The sequence below is a fragment of the Chiloscyllium plagiosum genome, chromosome 3, assembly GCF_004010195.1.
Source record: "Chiloscyllium plagiosum isolate BGI_BamShark_2017 chromosome 3, ASM401019v2, whole genome shotgun sequence".
Taxonomy (NCBI): domain Eukaryota; kingdom Metazoa; phylum Chordata; class Chondrichthyes; order Orectolobiformes; family Hemiscylliidae; genus Chiloscyllium; species Chiloscyllium plagiosum.
The window spans coordinates 96,172,221-96,193,055 of record NC_057712.1 but is presented as its reverse complement, the minus strand read 5'-3'; the positions used below and the strand labels follow the sequence as shown (position 1 = coordinate 96,193,055).

The following is a 20,835-nucleotide window of genomic DNA, read 5'->3' as shown; positions in this document are numbered from 1 at the left end:
AACAAGTCATAAATAAAATCTGACAATGCAACTATGAAGTTAATGCATTTCTGTAAGAGCCAAATAATATCAGTTTCGTCAAGGAAACCAGCTGTTCTTACCGAGTTTGGGCTGTGAGACACCAGCCCCACACCAAAGTAGTTGACTTAACTGTTGTGTAAGTGGTCAAAAATATCCCTCAGACATATTAAATTGCTACCACCTTGTTTGATAACTAGAGATAGCTAATAACACCAATAATGAGCATATTCTGAACATTCAGTAAAAATATTAACAGGAAATCAAGCTCAACTTATAAAACAAAGAACTGTGATGGTGGAGATCTGAAACAAATAAATACAGAAATTGCTGGAGAAACTCAGCAGGTCTGGCAGCATCTGTGGAGAGAAAATGGTTAACATCGAGTCCAGTTACCCTTCTAAAAGGGTCTTTAGCCAGCAATTTCTGTTTTTGTTGGTGTTAGTTTATACCAAGTTCTGTCTAAAAGATTCTTCCTCAGGCTGCAGAATGGCATATATTGCAGAGTTGCTAAAATTGCAGAAAATGAGCACTACTGACCACTGAATAAGCCTCCATTCCACATTCCAAACCAGTTAACTTCATGGATAAAAACTGAAGCAAATACCTGTTGGAGAACAGCCTTGGCATTGTTCCCAATAATATGACAGCAAATCAGTTTCTCAACAATTGGATGAGATACACGATCCAGTTGAGTAAGGAAGCTCATGCAGAAACCCTGCAAAAAATCCAGTTGTGGATAATTAGGAATTTTAAAGAAATAAGAAAATAAGAAAAGGAAGCAGGAGTAGGCCATTTTGCCCCTCAAACCATTAAGTTCAAGATGGAACTGTTCCTGGCCTTACCCCCAACTCACTTATAGGCAAAAACCTGTTTAACTCAGCCTTCAATATTTAATTTCCCCAGTCTGTACAGCCATAACGGGGAGATTTCAAAGCTTAATGTGCCTCAGAAATCCTTTCATAAGGGGTCTTTCATTTAAGATGGTTATGTTGAAGCTGTGTACCTTGATTCTAGATCTTCCCAGTAGCCACCCTGTCAAGTCTCTCATAAGTATATGTTTGCATAAGGCCACCTTTCAATTTTTCTAAACCCTAAATAACTAACGTCTTAATATACTCAACCTTTCCGAAAAGGCAACTTCTCTATCCCCAGAACCTCATCTCTGAGATGTCTCCAGTGCAAGTAAATCCTTGCATAAGTAAGGAGACCAAAACTGTTCGCGGTACTCTTGCTGAGATCATTGCACTGTATGGTTGCAGAATGTATGCCATTCTTTTTTACTTCACAGGAATATTTTTGAACAATGTTCAGGAGCAGGAGTAGTGAGCCATTCACTCATCAAACTGCTCCACTATCTGATAAGACAATGGCTAATTTGGGTGTGGGATCAACTCCATGCCCTTGTAAAAATCAATACAAGTAGGGATGGGAGAAAAGGAGAGTAAAACAAACAAAAGCAGGCTGCACAATAGTGGCGTTAATCTCCCTAAACATAGTTTTTATTATTTAAACTGCAAGAAACTGGATTTGCATTTAGGCGCAACCATAAATTTTTCTCACAGGAGGTAAAATATCTTTAACTAAATGTATGTATTCAGAGACATTACAAATGCATTGCATGCTTCATGTATGCAATAAAACATGAACAAATTTACTGCCCTATTTAGTTCACATGTTAAGAATGAAGAAATGGCATTCGCTCGTTACCTCATACAATGACCTTTGAACATTGTTGCACGTGTTCAATGCTGCAAACCTAAGAGCTCGGCACAGAGTTCGAAGACTGTAGTGGGGTCTATGGCCTGTACCATCCATTAACTTGACATTTTTCTCCTTACGCAGAGATAAGTAAAACCTAATAAAGACAGACTTACTTTCAGAGGAAGACGCATATGTAAAATAAATTGACATTTCCAATAAAGTTACGATCCAACTAATCTCTTCAATGTGCCACAAAATGTAACAAATTTGCACGTGTTCCGTATATTCATAGTAACAAGAACAAGCTGCAGTGAATTGGTAACACTGAACCCATCTAGAAATTGGGATTTGGTGAATCTCCATTTTTCTGTGTTTTGGCTTTAAACAGCACATCATTTCACACCAATTAAGGGACGTGCAAGAGTGAAACTCAGGGTTCCAGCCGAAAGTATTAAATGTCATCATTGAGCTGAATTGGTGTCCTTGGGGCTCATAAATACAGATTAGATCATACAGTTTAACATGTATGGATTTAGAGGTTGGATGTACAATATCTGAAATGTGTTTTTTGGGCTGACTTTATAACAGCTTGTTTACTGTGTCATTCTCAAATGTTGGCTTGTACTTTAAGAATATTATAAAAAAAACACTTGTTTTAGCCACAAGCCAGAATTGACATCAGCACAGAAAACAAGCCAACAAAATGTCCTTTCATGTAGTTGACCTGAATTACCAATCACAACACTGCAGTGTAGCAATAAGGATGTTGTCATAGGACTTAACAGAGCTGAGGACTAAACCTTGAAGCAACAGAAGCCAAAGCTTCAACAACCCAATCAAGGCAGGAACTGGAGAGAGCTCATCAAGGAGGAACACAAACGAACAATACCATTGATTTCTCTCTTTATCATTATGACAAGCTGACTGCTTTAATAAAAAAAATGAAACCCATGCTACACAGACAAAATATTGCCATTCCATTATGTAAATCCAAATAGAAAATTGTGCTTAAAGTTATCTTCATTGCTAACATTTACTTCTCTTCCCACCTCCTCCCAACACTGCATGTACTTCAAAACATCTCCAGGCAGAATCACCAAGTTATTCTTACTCAATAATGCCCTGAACAGTTTTCTTGCTGACATTTAATCCTTTTAGGTAGTCAGATATGAGGATTCGGAGATCTCCTTCATCTTCAAGTTCCTCGACATACAGCTCTGTGAACCTGTCAATATAGAAGCAAGTTAAAAATATCAGCACAGTGAAGACTTGAAAATTAAAAATGAACTGGGGAAAGCTAAAATGAGGACCAAGGAAGAAACCAATAGCATGCGAGCAGTCTAGTGACAATCACAAATTATACGTGCCAGTACAACAAGTAATTCAAGAGGCAAATAGGAGGTTGAATTTCATTACAACATCATTACAAGGTTTTGCAAATAGGAGTAAAGATGTCTTACTACAACTGTATAAAGCCTTGTCGAAACATCACTTAGAGTACATATTTCCTCTGACATGATAGGTCAGAGGCAGCATGGATTTATGAAGGGGAAATCATGCTTGACTAATCTTCTGGAATTTTTTGAGGATGTAACTCTGAAGATGGACGAGGGACATCCAGTAGATGTAGTGTACCTGGACTTTCAGAAAGCTTTTGATAAACTCCCACATAGGAGGTTAGTGAGCAAAATTAGGGCGCATGGTATTGGGGGCAAAGTCCTAACTTGGATTGAAAGTTGGTTGGCTGATAGGAAACAAAGAGTAGTGATAAACGGCTCCATTTCGGAATGGCAGGCAGTGACCAGTGGGGTACCGCAGGAATCAGTACCTTTTTACAATATATGTTAGTGATGTAGAAGATGGTATTAGCAATAACATTAGCAAATTTGCTGATGATACAAAGCTGGGTGGCAGGGTGAAAAGTGATGAGGATGTTAGGAGATTACAGGGTGACCTGGACAAGTTAAGTGAGTGGGCAGATGCATGGCAGATGCAGTTTAATGTGAATAAATGTATGGTTATCCACTTTGGTAGCAAGAACAGAAAGGCAGACTACTACCTCAATGGAATCAATTTAGGTAAAGGGGCAATACAGAGAGATCTGGGTGTTCTTGTACACCAATCAATGAAGGCAAGCATGCAGGTACAGCAGATAGTGAAGAAGGCTAATAGCATGCTGGCATTCAACTTGGCTTGTATACCCTTGAGTTTAGAAGGCTGAGAAGGGATCTGATTATTAAAGGATTGGACACTCTGGAGGCAGGAAACATGTTTCCGCTGATGGGTGAGTGCCGACGCAGAGGACACAGCTTAAAAATACGGGGTAGATCATTTAGGACAGAGATGAGGAGAAACTTGTTCACCCAGAGAGTGGTGGCTGTGTGGGATGCTCTGCCCCAGAGGGCAGTGGAGGCCCAGTCTCTGGATTCATTTAAGAAAGAGTTGGATAGAGCTCTCAAGGATTGTGGAATCAAGGGTTATGGAGATAAGGCAGGAACAGGATACTGATTAAGGATGATCAGCCATGATCATATTGAATGGTGGTGCAAGCTCGAAGGGCAGAATGGCCTACTCCTGCACCTAATGTCTATTATCTTGTTACCCAAGGAAAGATAGATGGAATAGAGGGCGCATGACAAAGGTTCACTAATGTAATTACGGTATTGGGATAGAGAGAGTGACATATGAGGAAAGGTTAAATAGATAAGGCCTTTAAACTGTTTCCAGTTTATTTGAATGAGAAGTGATTCCATTCAAATATACAAAACTCCTGCAGGGATCAACTGGGAAAATGGTGAAGGATGTTTCCTCTACCCCAGGGAGGGAGATCTAGACCAAGGAGACAGAGTCTCAGAGTAAGGAGCAGACTTTTCAGGACTGAGAAAAGGGAGGAATTTCTTTACACAGTGGTAAATCTTAAGTTCATGTCAAGTGCTCATACAGTCTTATGGTCTAACAGATTTTAAGCCCAAGAATAAGAGTGATGACAATATTAATATTTTTTAAAAATGCACTATAACTAATTCCATAAATAAGCAACAGCAGATTAATAGTAGAGTCATGAAAACTGGTCATTGCTCATTCGGGATAAAAGGTCTTTTCCATTCAGAACTCCAACAAACCAAATTCAGAGAAGCATATCTGGAATGAAACAAAACTCAACACTTGAACAGAACATAATTAACAAATAATTCAAAAGAAACAAAGACAAGTCCTCAAAAGGCAATCAGTTTAAAATACAATAAATAAAGTCATATTCTTCAGACAAATACTGCCAGTGTTCATAAGACTAAACATCCTAAATAGCTGGCATGAAAACCAGAACTTGAGAGAGCGAGCATGACAAATTCCAAGCTCATACATTTTAACTCAAACCTAGGCCATCCAACCAGTTCAATTTCCTGACAGTTTCAGAAAACATTTAACATAAATATCTCATGACATTTTTCAAACATATTAAGAATCAGAAAATAGACATTAATAAATTTGTATATGGATCTCCAGAAGATAGTCTATATCCTAGGTTGACATTTCAACACAGTCGTGAAGAACCACCGCATTAAAACTGTTCCTTCCTTTAATGGGTCAAAAACTGCAGTACCCAGTGTCTTATGCTGAATTGGGCAGATAAGATCCCATGGCACCAAATCAATTGCAAAGAATGCTTCTACTGTGAAGAGAAGTCAAGTCCTCTCCTGGGAAAGAGCTGTACACAAATCCAGAAAGAATGGCTTCTCTCTTAACTATGCATGCTGGGTAAAAGGCTCTAAAAAGGCCAGTGGTTCAATAAAACTTGCTGCTGCCACAGGCTGACCAATATACTGATCTTATGGGAATCTGGCGAGAATAAAGGAAGGCGAGAACAATGGAAAGCACCAGTGATCCCAACCCTGTAAGGAGTTCAGTGAGGGTGAACTCCTTACTGTAAGGGTGCAGGAATAACTTTATTAGTTATTTTCAGGAAACAACAAAGATGATTAATGAGGATAGGGTAGTGGGTGAAAGTAACCCATGTTATTTGGTATTAGGCCTGAGAGTGGGTGGGAGTGGGCTGTCTGTGCTAAAAGCAACCCATGCCATGACAGGACCATGGCAGGATTTGCTCTTGGGTCCCCAGAATATTACCTGGGCCTCTGGATTAACAGTCCAGCGATAATGTCACTGGGCCATTGTTTTTGCCAGAGCCTCAGAGGCTGAGGAGTGAACCAATACTGTTAAATAAAAATTAATAAGCATGAATGGGGTGGTTAGTTGGAGTCTTTTTCCCTACGATGGAAATGTCAAATACTTGGGTGCATACGTTTAATGACAGCAAGAACGAGAAAGTTTAACAGGAGATGTGTGAGGCTATTTTCTAAACATACAGAGGGTGGTAGGTGCCTGGAATATGCTGCCAGCAGAGGTGGTATAAGCCAACATGTTAGCTAAATTTAAGAGGCATTTAGACAGACACATGATAGGCAGGGAATAGAGGGATATAGACAACGTGCAGGCAGATGGGATGAATCGACATGTAGAATGACATCATTGTTGGCACAGACATAACAGGTGGAAGGGCCTGTTGCTGTACTGTACTGTTCCATGTATTAGATTTTAGTTACCGGTTCCTTATGCCTGGTGGCAGGTTTTTCTTTCCCACGTCCGTTGCTGGATTCATGCAGGCAAATAACCTAAACTCTGGATCACGGTGGATGGGCTCTGCAATAGAATAATCCAAGTTAGGAACCTTATACTTATACTGTAAACAATTACATAGGAGAAGAAAAATTTCTACTTGGAGTGCAAAGTGATGAGCCAAACACAAAATTACTTCACTTTCCAAATCTTGAAATCACCATCTATATTAAACTGCATATTAAATTATGGACAAGTGGCAGGATGTGCATTTTGATTAAAAAAAAGGCAACCTGTAAGAGTTTCATGTGAAATAACTACATAAAAATAAATAAGTTAGAGACAATGTTGGACACAAAGGCAATAAGTCTTGTACCAGTATCTCCTCTATCCAACAGCACAAGTGAGCTTGTATTCCCTTCCAATAGTCCACTCAGACATTCCAGAGTCTCTGCGGAAGCCAAATTGATCTCATCTAACAAGATCCACTCGCCTTTCTTCACAGCTTGTGCTAAGGTACCCTAGTGAAACAAAAAAAAATGTCAAAAGAATGGTAGAAAAGAAAATTGAAATTAGCCACTCTGAGATTAAGTGAAACATTAGGGTTCTAGTTAAATCCAGAGCCTGTAATTTCAGACTGAGAAAAGCAATTAGATTATTCAAGCCTGGTAACCATTGAACGGTCCTTGCTGGATACTACAAAAGTGGATGTTAAATGAAAATAGAAATATGTTCAGCTGTGATACTGTTGCCTCTCTCCCACTGAGGCAAAACAACCTATGTTCACACGCTGAGGAAAGTGGAAGTTCGATTTTAATAGAAGTATCAAAACACAGGTTTATCAGCTTCCACTGTTTGATGCATTGCTGAGAAACATGGTGGGAAGTTTTGATAGATGCGAATATCAAAGTAAAATTAGTCATAGATCTTGCATACTGCATCAGTAAATAGAGACCACTAATCACCACTACCAAAAAGTGGCCAACCATAATTCAGCAGATATAGAACTTAATACAGGAAAGTTACAAAAGACAGTAGTGAAAAAGCAGGGGAAAAAAAAACAAAACCTGAGAGCCATCAACTCCCAGTTAAAGACAAGCCAGCTTTGCATTCTGAACAGAAGAACACAATGATTCAACATATGACTCCTGCAGCCAGACAGTGATTTTACTTTGGATTTTCTCAGTTCTTGCTATTCTGACTTCTGTGTTAAGCTGGTTACTATGATTTGGAAGAGAAGTTCCATATTTTAAGGGAATTAAGAATATTACAGAAAACTACTCAGAATCAGGAAGCCACGAACACTGATTAGCAATCAAGGAGTACAACATTAGACAAGAATGATGAGAACACAACTGACTTAGTTAAACACAAATCTGACAGCAACTTCAGGCAAGTGCAGTTGTGCAGCTAAATGTGAAAATCTGCAAGTTATTGAGCAAGATTATGCAATCTGTACCACTCATCTTCAAAAATTGGCAAGTCACGTTCAGCTGTATTGAACTTTAGTTAGGCCACACTCCCCAAAGGATACAGAGGCTGTGGAGAGGGTACAGCAATGTTGCCTGATTTGGAGCTATGAGGAGAGATTCGACAAACTTGGCTTATTTTCACTTGAATGTCAGAGGCTGAGGGGTGAACTGATAGATATTTACAAAATTATGAGGAGCACAAATAGAGTGAATACTCGGAGTCTTGTTCCCAGGGTAGAAATGTAGAGTACAAGGGGACATAGATTTAAAAAGGTAAAAAGGTAAAAGTTTAACGGAGATGAGGAAGACAAGATTCATTTTCCCCTTCAGAGGGTGGTGAGTGCCTGGAATGTGCTGTCAGAGGAAGTGGTAGAAGCAGAAACAAATAGAAATGCTTAAGAGGTATCTTGACAGATACATGAGTAGACAGGGAATAGAGGGATATGGATAGCACAGAGGCAAAAGATTAACAGTTTTTACTGCATGATGTGTCAGCACTGGCTTGCTGGGCAGAAGGGTATTTTCCAGTACTGTACTGAACTGTTCTTTGTTCAAAATTTCATTTTTTTTGGCATGGCAGCAGAGTCTCATTTATACAGACTTTAGAGTTTACAAAAATACCAAATTAATTTGCTTACTTTTTCTTCATCTCTAATATATGTATGTTATCACATTCAATTCATTACTTGAACACAGCAGCTCCTGCTTCAGCCTCAGCACTAGACAACAAAAATTCTTCAATGTAACTGGTTATGGGAGATGCATTGGTTTCCTTTCGAAGGGCATTTGAAACTCACACTTGCAGCAACTGTGGAAGCAGGACATTCAGCCCATCGAGTCCATACTAACCCCTCCAAACAGCATCCTACCTAGATCCTATCTCTGAAATGCTGCATACCCCATGGTTAATCCACCGAGCCTACACATCTCTGGACGCTATGGGCAATTTTAGCATGCCCAATACATCTAATCTGCATATCTTTGGACTGTGGGAGGAAACCAGAGCATCCGGAGGAAACCCACACACACACACTCGGGGAGAATGCGCAAACTCCGCACAGACAGTCATCCAGGTCCCTGGCTTGTGAGGCAGCAGTGCTAACCATTGAGCCACTGTGCCACCCACTGGATGAGAAAAGGTTTGTGGAAAAGCCATTGAGCTAAGGCACATCTAAAATCAATAACAGATGCCACTCATTTGTTCATGCAAATGTCTGGTTCAGACCAGAAGTTGAATCATTGAGTTATTATAGGAGTTGTCAATCATTTTGACATCTTACCTCCACAAAAGCAAATATCAGTGATGATTCAGCTCGTTTCATTTGCTGCTGAGCCTGGGTCAGGCGCAGACCAAGTAATTCCCACTTATCTTTCAGCCAGCCTTCTGAGATAAAATATAACACAGTGTTTGAAAGACAACAAGAAATTTGGAAATCTGAAGAAACTAATTCCAATAGCTTCTGCAAATGTGAATCATACAGAAAATCAGCAAATGAACCATTTCTTCCCCCTTGCTTTCTCTTCCTGCCTAATATCTCCTCAAGGAGAAAGTGAGGACTGTAAATGCTGGAGATCAGAGCTGAAATTGTGTTGCTGGAAAAGCGCAGCAGGTCAGGCAGCATCCAAGGAGCAGAAGAATCGACATTTCGGGCATAAGCTCTTCTTCAGGAAGAAGGGCTCATGCCCGAAACGTCGATTCTCCTGCTCCTTGGATGCTGCCTGACCTGCTGCGCTTTTCCAGCAACACATTTTCAGCGCTACTTTCTCCTCAATTCAAACTTTCCTTTTCTCTCTTTGCTTTGTACAGGATAGAACGTCGAACAGATCATTCAATATTCCTGTTTAATTTGCAATCCTTTAATCTCATGAGTAAATGGGATACTTTATTCCATTGTACACCCAGGACTCCATTGCCCTTGCTACATTATCAGCTCACACTTCCAATTAGCTTGTATGCAAAAAAAAAGTTTCAATTGCAAATCCACATGCATCTACCCAGACAAAAACAAACTCAATCCCACTTTTAATTTTTGTTCAATTTTGCTTCCAGTTGAGGCCATTTTCCATGGTATACTTTAACACAAACTAAAGAAAGAAAGATTGGGGGATTACAGTTTGAATGGAACAAAGTCTCTGCCAGAAATAATTTTGTATTTTTCATCCTTTGTGGTTTTAAAATTAGACCTTACAGTAAACAGGGACAAGCATACTTCCACCAGATTAGTTGTCTTCCTCTTCCCTCCCAAAGATCCAACAAAAATTAAATACAAGCTTAAAATTAATTTTTTGAAAATAATTAAAAGTTTCTCACTGTCTTCCTTAGGCTTTAACTCTTTATTGATGGCGGTTTTATAGACGTGCAGCATCAGACGGAGTAAATCCTGCCAGCGCTTCTGTTTACAACACGTTTGAACGTGGCCCAAAAAAGTAATGTTCTGCTTCCTAGAGTATGTCTGAATAAAAAGCTCTTCAAATGCTTCTCGCAAAGGCAGCATAAGTAGTTTACGGTCCATAGGTTTGTACCTGAATACAAATCCCAGATGTTAGTCAAGTTACCAAATACTATGGCCACACTGTTGACACTTGAGTAACAGATGTTTCTTTTTGCCCCCCCGCACCCCCGTTCCACATTTGAAACACTTAAAAAAATTTGTTCATAGATGGAGGTGACAGTGGCTCTGCCAGCATTTATTACATGCCCTAATTGCCCTGGTGATGAACTGCCCTCTTGAACTGCTGCATTACTTGGGGTGAAGGAACACCCAGTGCTGTTAGGAAAGGAGGTCCAAATATTTTGACCCACTGAAATTGAAGGAATGGCAACACTGATCCAAGTCAGGATGGTGTGTGACTCAGAGGGGAACTTGCAGGAGCTGGCGGTCCCTTGTATCTGCTGCACTTGTTCTTGGAGGTGGTAGAGATTGTGGTTTGGAAAGAGCTGAAGTAGTCTTGAGTTGCATATGCCAAGGATTGTGAACATATCACCAGGTAGTTGGGTTATAGAAATACTGAAATTTCAATTTTAATTGAAGAAGTTTATTTTCATCTCTCCCTCACTGGCTTTTCACCGCACATCACCAATTTCCACAATAATGGGTCAAAAGTGAAGCATTCTCTGAAAGACTGCCACCAGGAAGTGCAATTTTAATATTTGCACTCATTCTATTTTCATACAATGGCATATCTAGCACTTGCAGTGTATCCCTAGTTTCGAAAGTTGGCTTTCAGAGCTTGAGATCGAGATCAAGTCAAAATGATTTTCTCCTCCTTTTCACAGAAAACATCCTTTGCCATCTTTGTGACTCAGCAACACAAAAAAGGGAATCTGGGGTTTGACAGTGCAATGAGTGGTGAAGTCATGATATCAGTGAGGATAGTGGCAGAGCATGATCCTTGAAGTACTGCCTGGGAGAGATGTCATATCTGGCAGCATTGGATTGTGACTCGAATGTTTGTTGGCTTCGAAAAAAATGTTTCTCTGCTAGAAGAAAATATGGATATTTTAAAATTACTGGCAGTGGCACGGATTCCAATTCAAAGAGTCAACAGCTACAAATCAATGACGATGTCAAACTGCTCACTGAGAATGGAAGATCCAACATTATGTGCAGAATCCAAATTTTATGTAACAAACGAAGAGGGCACTTTGTAGACACATAGACCTGTGACGCCGTATGAACTTAACATGGTCACAATGAAAACAGTTTTTTCTTGAGGCCTTTCCTTGACTTGTTAATGGTCCAATTATACAAGGTGAGAAGTAACTCTCTTTATCAACAACTTCCATTTCCAAGATGGATTCTAGCCAATCCAGATCAACAACCGGGTCTGAAAACTCTTCGCACATTTCACAGCTGTAAGAAATTGTCCCAAAGCAGCCAAGATGATTCACAACATTCTAAAACACAAACAAAAATTGCCCTCTGGACCAAATCTTCCAGATCCTTTACAAAAGTTCAGAATCTGTATCCACATCTTCACCAAAAATGAACTGTTCTTTAGACCATTACCGTGAACTATGTCCTGTTGAAATCCATCCAATAGTCTGAGACAGCTAGCTTACAGGGTCAACAAACAGTAAAAAAACAAGGCATCTCCCACCTTCAGTGGGAGAGGCAGTACCCAGTTATCCTCATCTGTCAGAATGGCCATTAAGATAATTCTAATTTAATAAGAAGTGGTGCAAATAAATGTGTCAAATAAAGACAGGAAACAGTCATGTAAACGTTCAACTGATATTTCAACTAACAGCTTCTCTCCATCAGAATTCTCAAGAGCAATACTCACCCTCCAAGCAAGTCTGCTGTGTCACTCTGTTGGTTCATATTTACGACCTTCAGTTTGTGACCTGAAACAAAATACACAATAATATTTACACCAAACAAAATCCCCAAATGGGTAAGGTCACTGGACTAGCAATCTGGAGACTCATGTTCTGGGGACACGGATTCGAAACCCACCATGGCAGATGGTGAAATTTCAATTCAATTTGAAACCATAAGCTAGCAAATGAAGTAACCACCATAGACTAATTCGATTCATTCATTTCCTTCAGGGAAAGAAATCTGCCATTTTTACCCATTCTAGCCTGTGTTTGACTTCAGGCCGACAGCAATGGTTTGACTCTTAACTGGATGGCAATAAATGCTGACGCAGCCAGTGATACTCACATCCTGTAAACAGACTTAAAAACACAAATCAACCATCTACTACTCACACATTGTCATAATGCTGATCTCAAGCATGGTTTGTCGTCATCAGTGGAAACAAAAATCCATTCAAAAATTAATTAGAGACTAATTGTGAGGAAATAAATTTTCTGCTTATGGAATTAAAAGACCATGCACTACGTAGTTTATAATGTCATTTAGGGGTGGCCAATACGAGACTTTGGTCAGCAATGTAACTGACTCACAAATGCTCTCTGGCAATAATTGCTGGCCCAGCTGGTGATGCCCACATCTCATGAGCAAATTAAAGATTGAAAAGGGTTTGCAAGATTCTGAATAAAGTGGGGAATTCAGTACAACCACAATCTAAGCTTTTATTTTTGGAAAAAAAAGCTTCAGCAAGCATAATTTCTGAATCTTGACTGATACTTTTGCTTTTCTTCATGGTCCAGAACACTTGAGGCCAAATGCAAAATACCTGCTGCAAATCTGCCCAAAAGAGTTAATCACCCACATAATGGAGACAGATGTTGCACCTCATCCATCAGTTAACTCAAAGCATTATCATTTGAGTGACTTGGCATGCTGAACAGTGTCATTTTTGAAACTAACTCCATTAGCAAGACAAAATGCATTCAACAAATACTATTCTACCAACCTGTAATTCTGGCAAGGTACTGAACAGTGGAGGTTTTTCCAGTTCCTGTTTCACCAACCAATAAAACAGGCTCCTTTTTCTTTAGGCAAACAGCCAGTTGTTCCAACAGGAGAGACGACGGCCGTGTTGCTGAAAATGTCTGGGTTTCCCTACAAAGTGCAAGGATTTCAGTATACAAAAAGCAAAGCATCCAGATTGTAGACATTCCTCACCAGTTTATTAAGTGGAGGTGACTTACCATGTATAAATTGTCTTTTAATTATAGTTGAATAAAGTTGTACTAAGCATTCGAACTAAACATGGTAGTGCATGAACACAAAATTATTTGGAAAGGTCAGATATAAAACATCATCCAACTAGTCCCAAACAAGATCACAAAAGCACTGGCAATAAGAACAGGAAAAAAAAAAGTCCTGGAAAACTCAACAGGTATGGCAGCAGCGGTGGAGAGAGAGAGAAACAGGGTTAACGTTTCAGGTTAATTACCTTCCAACAGAAGATAAACTAGCAATGTAAGAGTTTTTAAGACAGTGGAAAGCCAGGAAGAATGCTGGGGAAAATCTGTGACTGGGTGGAAGGAAGGGAAAAGGAAATAGCATTTGTTCTTAAGACGATTCATACTTCAAACATGAACGGTGTTTCTCTCTCCACAGATGCTGTCAGATCTGCTTTCTCCAGGATGCACCATGTTTATTTCAGATTTCCAGCATCCGCAATATTTTGCTTCTATTGAATAGAAAAAAAATTAATGATGCAACAGCCAAAAAGGGAGTGTAATGTTTACAGGGAAGAAGCAACACTTGTGTCCGAATGTATTGCTACTGTGAAAACCATCTGAATGCAACATGAAGGAATAAAAAGAGTGAGACATAGTGCAGATGAACCCATTGAAACAAAGTTAAAGGTAAAGATAAAAATCATTCAAAACAAGATACAGGCAAATGTTATGATCCAAAAAGTTGTTGTACTCAAATTTTGATGCCAGAAGGCTGTAGACAGGAGAGTGAAAACAGAAGTTGCTGTTCCTTGAGCTTGTTTTGAGTTTCAATGGTACAGGTGGCTGGCCAAGGACAGAAAGGTCGAGAAAGAGAGAGAGAGATTAAAAAAAGTTGAAAAGACAACCTAGGACTATGCTTGCAAACAGAAGAGATGCCCTACAAACCAGGCAGCTGTTTGGTCTCTCCAACGTAGTGGGAAACATACTGTGAACTGAAAGAAGAAAAACAAACTCACTTTCATTTGGAAGAGCGTTTGGGCAGTGAGAAGGTCAAAGGGCGTATGCTTCATCCTTTACACTGGAGCGTAAAGAATCCATAAGGAGTGAAGGGGTGTTAGAGGTTGACTAGGGAATAGTCTAGGGTGTCACAGGGGAAATGGTTCTCTACAGAAAAGCGGAGGACACGGAAGAGGTGTTTGCTCATACATCTGACCACACATGGCATCATGAGACAGCGGAGACTGCAAAGTGGCAAAGCCATGGAGGGATTTGAAAATCAAGGATGGAAAAATTAAAAATGAAAAATGGCTGGATCAGGAATGAATATACATAGAGGGAAGAATATCAGGTGGGAGAACTTGCCATGCTTCAAAATAATATCAATGTTTTGCCATTCACCTGAATTATCAGAACAGCTCGCTGGCATCTTAGGAAATAAAGTCATTTGCAGCTATTGTGCCACCCAGTGGCTTAGTTCTGTAAATACCACATGACAAGGTCAGAGATGGTTTCCCGGACAACAGACATTTGGATATAACACCGTTAACATGAATAAAATTGTATGGGGCTTCACAGTAATAGCAACAAATTAAATCTGACCAAAGACAGAGGGGTTAAAGATATTCAATTTTGATATTGTACTTACAACTGCAACAAGACGACATCACTTCTTTGCCGTGGGAGAACAGCCCGTCCTACAGTTACTTCCACCTCAGTGAACTCAACAGCAGGTTTATACAACCGGCAGTAGAACTCCACCTGCAAAACAAAGTAACGTCAAATCTCTGACAAACAATATTGCAACAAACTTTAAATATTGCACTTCATATCTGTTACGTAGAACTGGAGGGGACACAGTGATCATTGTAGGTTTAATCAATAACTCAACTTCAGCACATTGGAAAGATCTGAAGGCATCAGAAAAAAGTATCAACAAGAGAAAAAGATTTACAAGAACAGTTCCATGGATGGACTGAAAAAGTTCAGCTTCATCTTCTTAAAAGAAATCGGAGACGAGATTTCACAAAGCCGTTCAAAGTCACTGGGTGGGGATGGGGCATACAGATGGATGAATACAGAAGATGATGCCACTTGGTGATAGAAGGGTTGAAATTTACAAGTGATCAATAAAAATAATAAGTGAGCCACAGGTGACGTGAGGGAGAACTTTCTTAAAGAGTGCAGGATGGGATCTGGAAAGCATCATCGAGATTATGTTACAGGTAGATTCAAATTATAGCTTTTAAAGGCAAAATTAGAGAGGCACCTGAAGAGAAATCATGCTCAGACGCAGGTAAAGGACACGTGACTGGAACTAACAGAGTTGCTCTTGCGGTCGTCCAGCATGGATAACATGGTTAGACAATAATATAGTACGTAGGAATTTCAGCCCGTTTGACACTGGATTCACTCTGTTCTGAAATCAGTAGGCCGAGAAAAGGATTGCAACATACAATTCATTATTCATGACTTAAGGTAAAATCTGAAGTGTAAGCTTCATTTTCACAGGAACAGTCCCTTCTGCTACACAACTGGGCACAGTAATGGCTGCAGAATGAATTACATACTACAGTTAAGACACACTAGTTTCTTGTCCTTCTTAATTCCTTACATGCTGAAGTGTTCCAAATTTAATATTAGTGCAAACTGTCAATCATCTAATTCCCACTTTTACATCAGTCCAGTTTGGCTCCACATGTAAAATAGCACATAATTTAGAATTTATTCAACATGATTGATCTCAGATCCCAAATCATTTGGTTTTGTAAAACCAGAAAAAAAAAGTTTAGCAGGCACATTTCACAAACTCAGCATTCAATTTAGTCAAATTATATTACGATCACAGACCAGAACTCTCATTTCATGTTAGGATCTGGTTAAGGACTACTTTAACAGTAAACAGTTACTAAACAAAAGGTGAGAACTGTATATTAGGGTTAAATTCCATTCATGTGAGTGTGAGGTAATGTACCTTGGAAGAAGTAACAAGACAAGGAAATGCTCAATGAATAGCAGGACACTAGAAAACTCAGAGGAACAGAGAGATCGTGGGGTGCAGAGGGGTTAACAAGTAAAATGGCCAAAGGAGGAGTCAGAGACCAAGACCAGTAAGACAAAGCGAAAAAAGAGTTAGGGGAGAGGTTACTGAGCACGGCAGGACTGGCAGTCTGAGGTGTATTTGCTTTAAAGTGAGGCAAATGACAGATGACGCAGTTAAACTTAGTTCTATGTATTAATTCTAGCTCTATGATGTTTATTTTTTATATTCTTGATTGAGAGGGGGACAAAAAAAGACTGACAGCTTAACATTCCAGGATTTAAATGCTTCAGGCGAGATAGAACAGGATGGAAAAGAGTTGGGGAATTGAATTACTGATAAGGAAGAATATCACAGATGTACTGAGGGAGGTCATCTTGAAGGGCTTATTCCAGTAAGGTCATATACATAGACTTCAGGAATAGGAAAGATACGATCACTTCAATGGGAATGCACTACAGTCCTCCCAAAAGCCAGCAAGTGACAGAAGAATAGATATCATTGAGTCATAGAATACCTACAGTGTGGAAACAGGTCATTTGGCCCAACAAGTCCACATTGACACGCCGAAGAGTAACCCACCCAGACCCATTCCCATACCCTATTACTCTACATTTACCCCTGAATAATACACCTAACGTACACATCCCTAAACATGGGCAATTTAGCATGGCCAGTTCATCTAACCTGCACACCTCTGGATTGTGGGAAGAAACTGGACCACCCAGAGAAAACCCACACAGACCCAGGGTGAATGTGCAAAACTCCACAGACAGTTGCCCAAGGCTGGAATTGAACCCGGGTCCCTGGCGCTGTGAGGTAGTGGTGCTAACCACTGAATCACTGTGCCGCCAAACATATTATGGAAATAATGTGAAACTACATGGTTGTTGTGATGGGTGATCTTAACTTCTCCTATATAGATCGGGACAGCTTTTTGAATCAGTAATCCAACTAGGGAAGGGGCCATATTAGAGCTGGTATTGGTGAATGAGCCGAGCCAGGTGATGGAAGATTCAATTAGGTGGTGGTGGTGGTAGGTACGGGGGCTAAGTATTTTGGAAACATTGACCGTAATTCTGTAAGTTTTAAGTTACATACAGATAAAGATAAATGCAGTCCTTAAGTACTAAGCTGGGGGAAAGCTAGCATTAGGCAGGAACTAAGAAATGTAGATTTGGGAGCAGGTATTTGAGGGTAAATTCACATGTGGCATGTGGGAATCCATTAGAGGCCAGTTGATTACAGTTCAGGATCAGCCTGCTCCTGTGAAAGAAAGAATTAGTATAAAATTTAGGAGTTTTGGTTCACGAGAGAAATTATGCACTTCATCCAAAAGAAAAAGGAGGCATACTGAAGCCAGACAGAGCCTTCAAAGAATACAACTATAGCAAGACAGAACTTAAACAAGGAATTAGAAAGGCTAAAATGGACCATGAAATGTCTTTAGCAAACAGGATTAAAATAAAATCTCAAGGCACTGTATACATATATAAGGAGCAAGAGGATAACTCAGGAAAGAGTGTGTCCATTCAAGGACCAAGGAGGGAATTTATCCATGGCTTTGGAGGAAGTAGCTGAAGTCCTTAATGAATACTCTGCATCGATATTCACCAAGGAGAAGGACATGGTGAATCTTCAGAGTGTCGGTGTGAACTCGTTGAGCCAAAAGCCTGCTTCCACAATGTAGGGATTCTACGACTCTCAGGGACAGGATTTACTCACATTTGGAAAAAATATGGATTTAATAATGATAGGCAGCAAAAGTACAGAGAAGGTCACATCTCACAAATTCGATTGAGTTTTTTTGATAAAGTCACAACTGATTGATGAGGGGAGGGCAGAAGATATTGTCCATATGGACTTTAGCAAAGCCTTTGACAAAGTCTCTCATGGCTAGTACAAAAGGTGAAGTCACATTGGATCTGAGCTGAGCTGGTAAGATGGATATAGAACTGGCTTGGTCACAGAAAACAGGCAGTAGCTGTGGAAGGGTCTGTGACCAACAGCAGTAATCAGTGCTAGAACCCCTGTTGTTTGTAGGAGCATGTAGTTGGTCTGATTAGTAAGTTTGCAGATGACACAAAAATTGAGGGAGCTGCAACTAGTGAGGAGGTCGGCTCAAGGCTACAGCAGGATATAGACAGGCTGGAGAAATGCCATACATTCCTGATGAAGAGTTTATGACCGAAACGTCGATTCTCCTCAGATGCTTCCTGACCTGCTGTGCTTTTCCAAGACACACCTTTTGACTAGAGAAATAGCAGATGGAATTTAATCCAGACAAATGTGGGGTCTTGAATTTTGGAAGTTATAATGCACGAGGGAAGTATGCAGCAAGTGGCAGAACCCTTAGTAACACCAACATGGAGGGTTTCAGGTGTACAGGTCCACAATTCCCTGGAAGCGGCATCACAATGGATAAGGTAGTCAAGGAGGCCGAAGGCATGCTTGCCTTCATCAATCAGGGCACAGAGAATAAAAATTGGCAGGTCATATTGTAGCTGTATACAATTTCAGTTAGGCCACATGTGGAATATGGTGTGCAGTTGTGGTCAAAATATCCTGTCACTAACATATTTCACTCTTTCAGAAACTGCCCAAATGAAATGTTTGTGCAACTAATGCTCTAGCAACTACCAAAGAAATTACTTTAAAAGGAAACTTTCAAAGCCAAATTAAAATTCTATTGTTTAAAGCTACAATTGTTGTTCTTTCAATGAGCATTGGACAAAATTAAATTGCTCATTTGCAGAGCTGGTGTATATGTTACAGGTCAAGCGGGTTCATTCTGCGTTGCAACAATGTTGTGATTTTTCGATTCAGTCAAATTAGATTAGATTAGATTACTTACAGTGTGGCAACAGGCCCTTTGGCCTAACAAGTCCACACTGACCCGCCGAAGGGCAACCCACCCATACCCCTACATTTACCCCTTACCTAACACTATGGGCAATTTAGCATGACCAATTCACCTGACCTGCACATCTTTGGACTGTGGGAGGAAACCAGAGCACCCGGAGGAAACCCACGCAGACACGAGGAGAATGTGCAAACTCCACACAGTCAGTCGTCTGAGTCAGGAAGGAGATGTGTAAAACCACCTTGAAAGGTGGTTCCATCAGACACTTTTTTCTTCCCCTTCTATTTGGCCAGTCTTTTCTTAAGGCCTCCTGCACTTAACTGCATGGCCAGGGATTTTTGGAGGCCAGAAAAAACGCTTCAAGGCCACCTCAACGACTGTGGGAGAAAACTCAATGTCCTCAAATTCTTGGGAATCACTTGCTCAGAACTGTCCAAACTGGAGAGGCATCATTCATGAAGGTGCCAGCCATTTCAAACAAATCTGACCGGTCCACACAGAGGCCAAGTGCAAACAGCATAGGCAATGACGTCCCACCCATACACCTCTTTAAACATAGTGCCACATATGTGATGGGGTGTGTGTATCCAATATGGAACTGTTAGTCATCTCATGATCCACAACCCTAGAATGGAAGAAAATTATCCCTCGATTTCAAGGGACTGCCGAAGAAAAAATTAGGATGCGACACTCCAAAATAAAAGAGAAAAAAAAATCAGTTTATAAATAAAAATGTCATTACCTGCTAATCCTATACACAACATTTGTAATGATAAGAGAATCCTGCTCAAAACGAATCCATACCTTTTCTTTTGAAATGTTTAGCTTGCTTCCAATTACTTCAGCCATTTTCTTCCTGCTCCCCCGTTTGGACATCATGGCTGTGAAACAATCCAGCGCCTGTAAAACAAGTCACATTAAGTACTCAAGAATGTTCCAAAATATGCTTGTCTACAGTCACTTTATGCTGTCAATATTTTAAGCTCAAGTAGCTTCATATCTCCCAAACACAACAGAAACAATTAACATATTGCTGCTATGAAATCACCAACAAACTCGCACAACCCTATTTAGTGGATTCACTTAAAAACACATAGAAGAGACTCAACGATTAGAACTAAGAAGAGTTATTCAGCACATCGATTCATTTACACAGACAGCTACCCACTCCCATTTTCTCAATGACCACATGGTCCAACTGGAATTCAGTGCATGTTTTGATGAGAAAGATCAGTTCTAAATTTAGAAGTTATTAATGTGTTTATTTTTTACCCCCTCAACTCTTGCAGTTTCATTTTAAGTAATAGCTTAACTTACATTTCCACTTCAGATAACCAATCTCAGTCTCCAAAACACCATCCATCACACATCAGTTCAGAATTGAAAACTCTAAGGTTTTCCAGTCTGTTATAGATAGTTAGGTGGGCATAATATAAAATTCACTATTTTGTGCTCATAGACAACTTTAAGCTCATATTCATATTTACTCATGGGGCATCGATGTTCCTGGTTGGCCAGTATTTATTGCCCATTCCTAGTTGCCCTTAAAATGGTGATCATGAGCTATCTTCTTGACCTGCTG

General features: G+C 40.0%; 1 protein-coding gene across 3 annotated transcripts in view; it reads right to left on the bottom strand.

Moving 5' to 3' along the window:
• The window catches only part of mdn1 (midasin AAA ATPase 1), a 190,443-nt gene that overhangs the window by 147,312 nt on the left and 22,296 nt on the right, over window positions 1–20,835 (bottom strand). For 2 of the 3 annotated variants that reach the window (XM_043686689.1, XM_043686702.1), the window contains exons 12-22: window positions 20,058–20,153; window positions 14,999–15,111; window positions 13,137–13,285; window positions 12,096–12,156; window positions 10,120–10,331; window positions 9,089–9,192; window positions 6,713–6,857; window positions 6,324–6,420; window positions 2,834–2,947; window positions 1,729–1,876; window positions 626–736 (exon numbers count right to left, since the gene is read on the bottom strand). In XM_043686689.1, the coding sequence (XP_043542624.1) occupies window positions 626–736; window positions 1,729–1,876; window positions 2,834–2,947; window positions 6,324–6,420; window positions 6,713–6,857; window positions 9,089–9,192; window positions 10,120–10,331; window positions 12,096–12,156; window positions 13,137–13,285; window positions 14,999–15,111; window positions 20,058–20,153 (1,350 nt within the window). The remainder of the gene's footprint in view (window positions 1–625; window positions 737–1,728; window positions 1,877–2,833; window positions 2,948–6,323; window positions 6,421–6,712; window positions 6,858–9,088; window positions 9,193–10,119; window positions 10,332–12,095; window positions 12,157–13,136; window positions 13,286–14,998; window positions 15,112–20,057; window positions 20,154–20,835) is intronic. The other variant, XM_043686697.1, reaches the window with a different exon arrangement.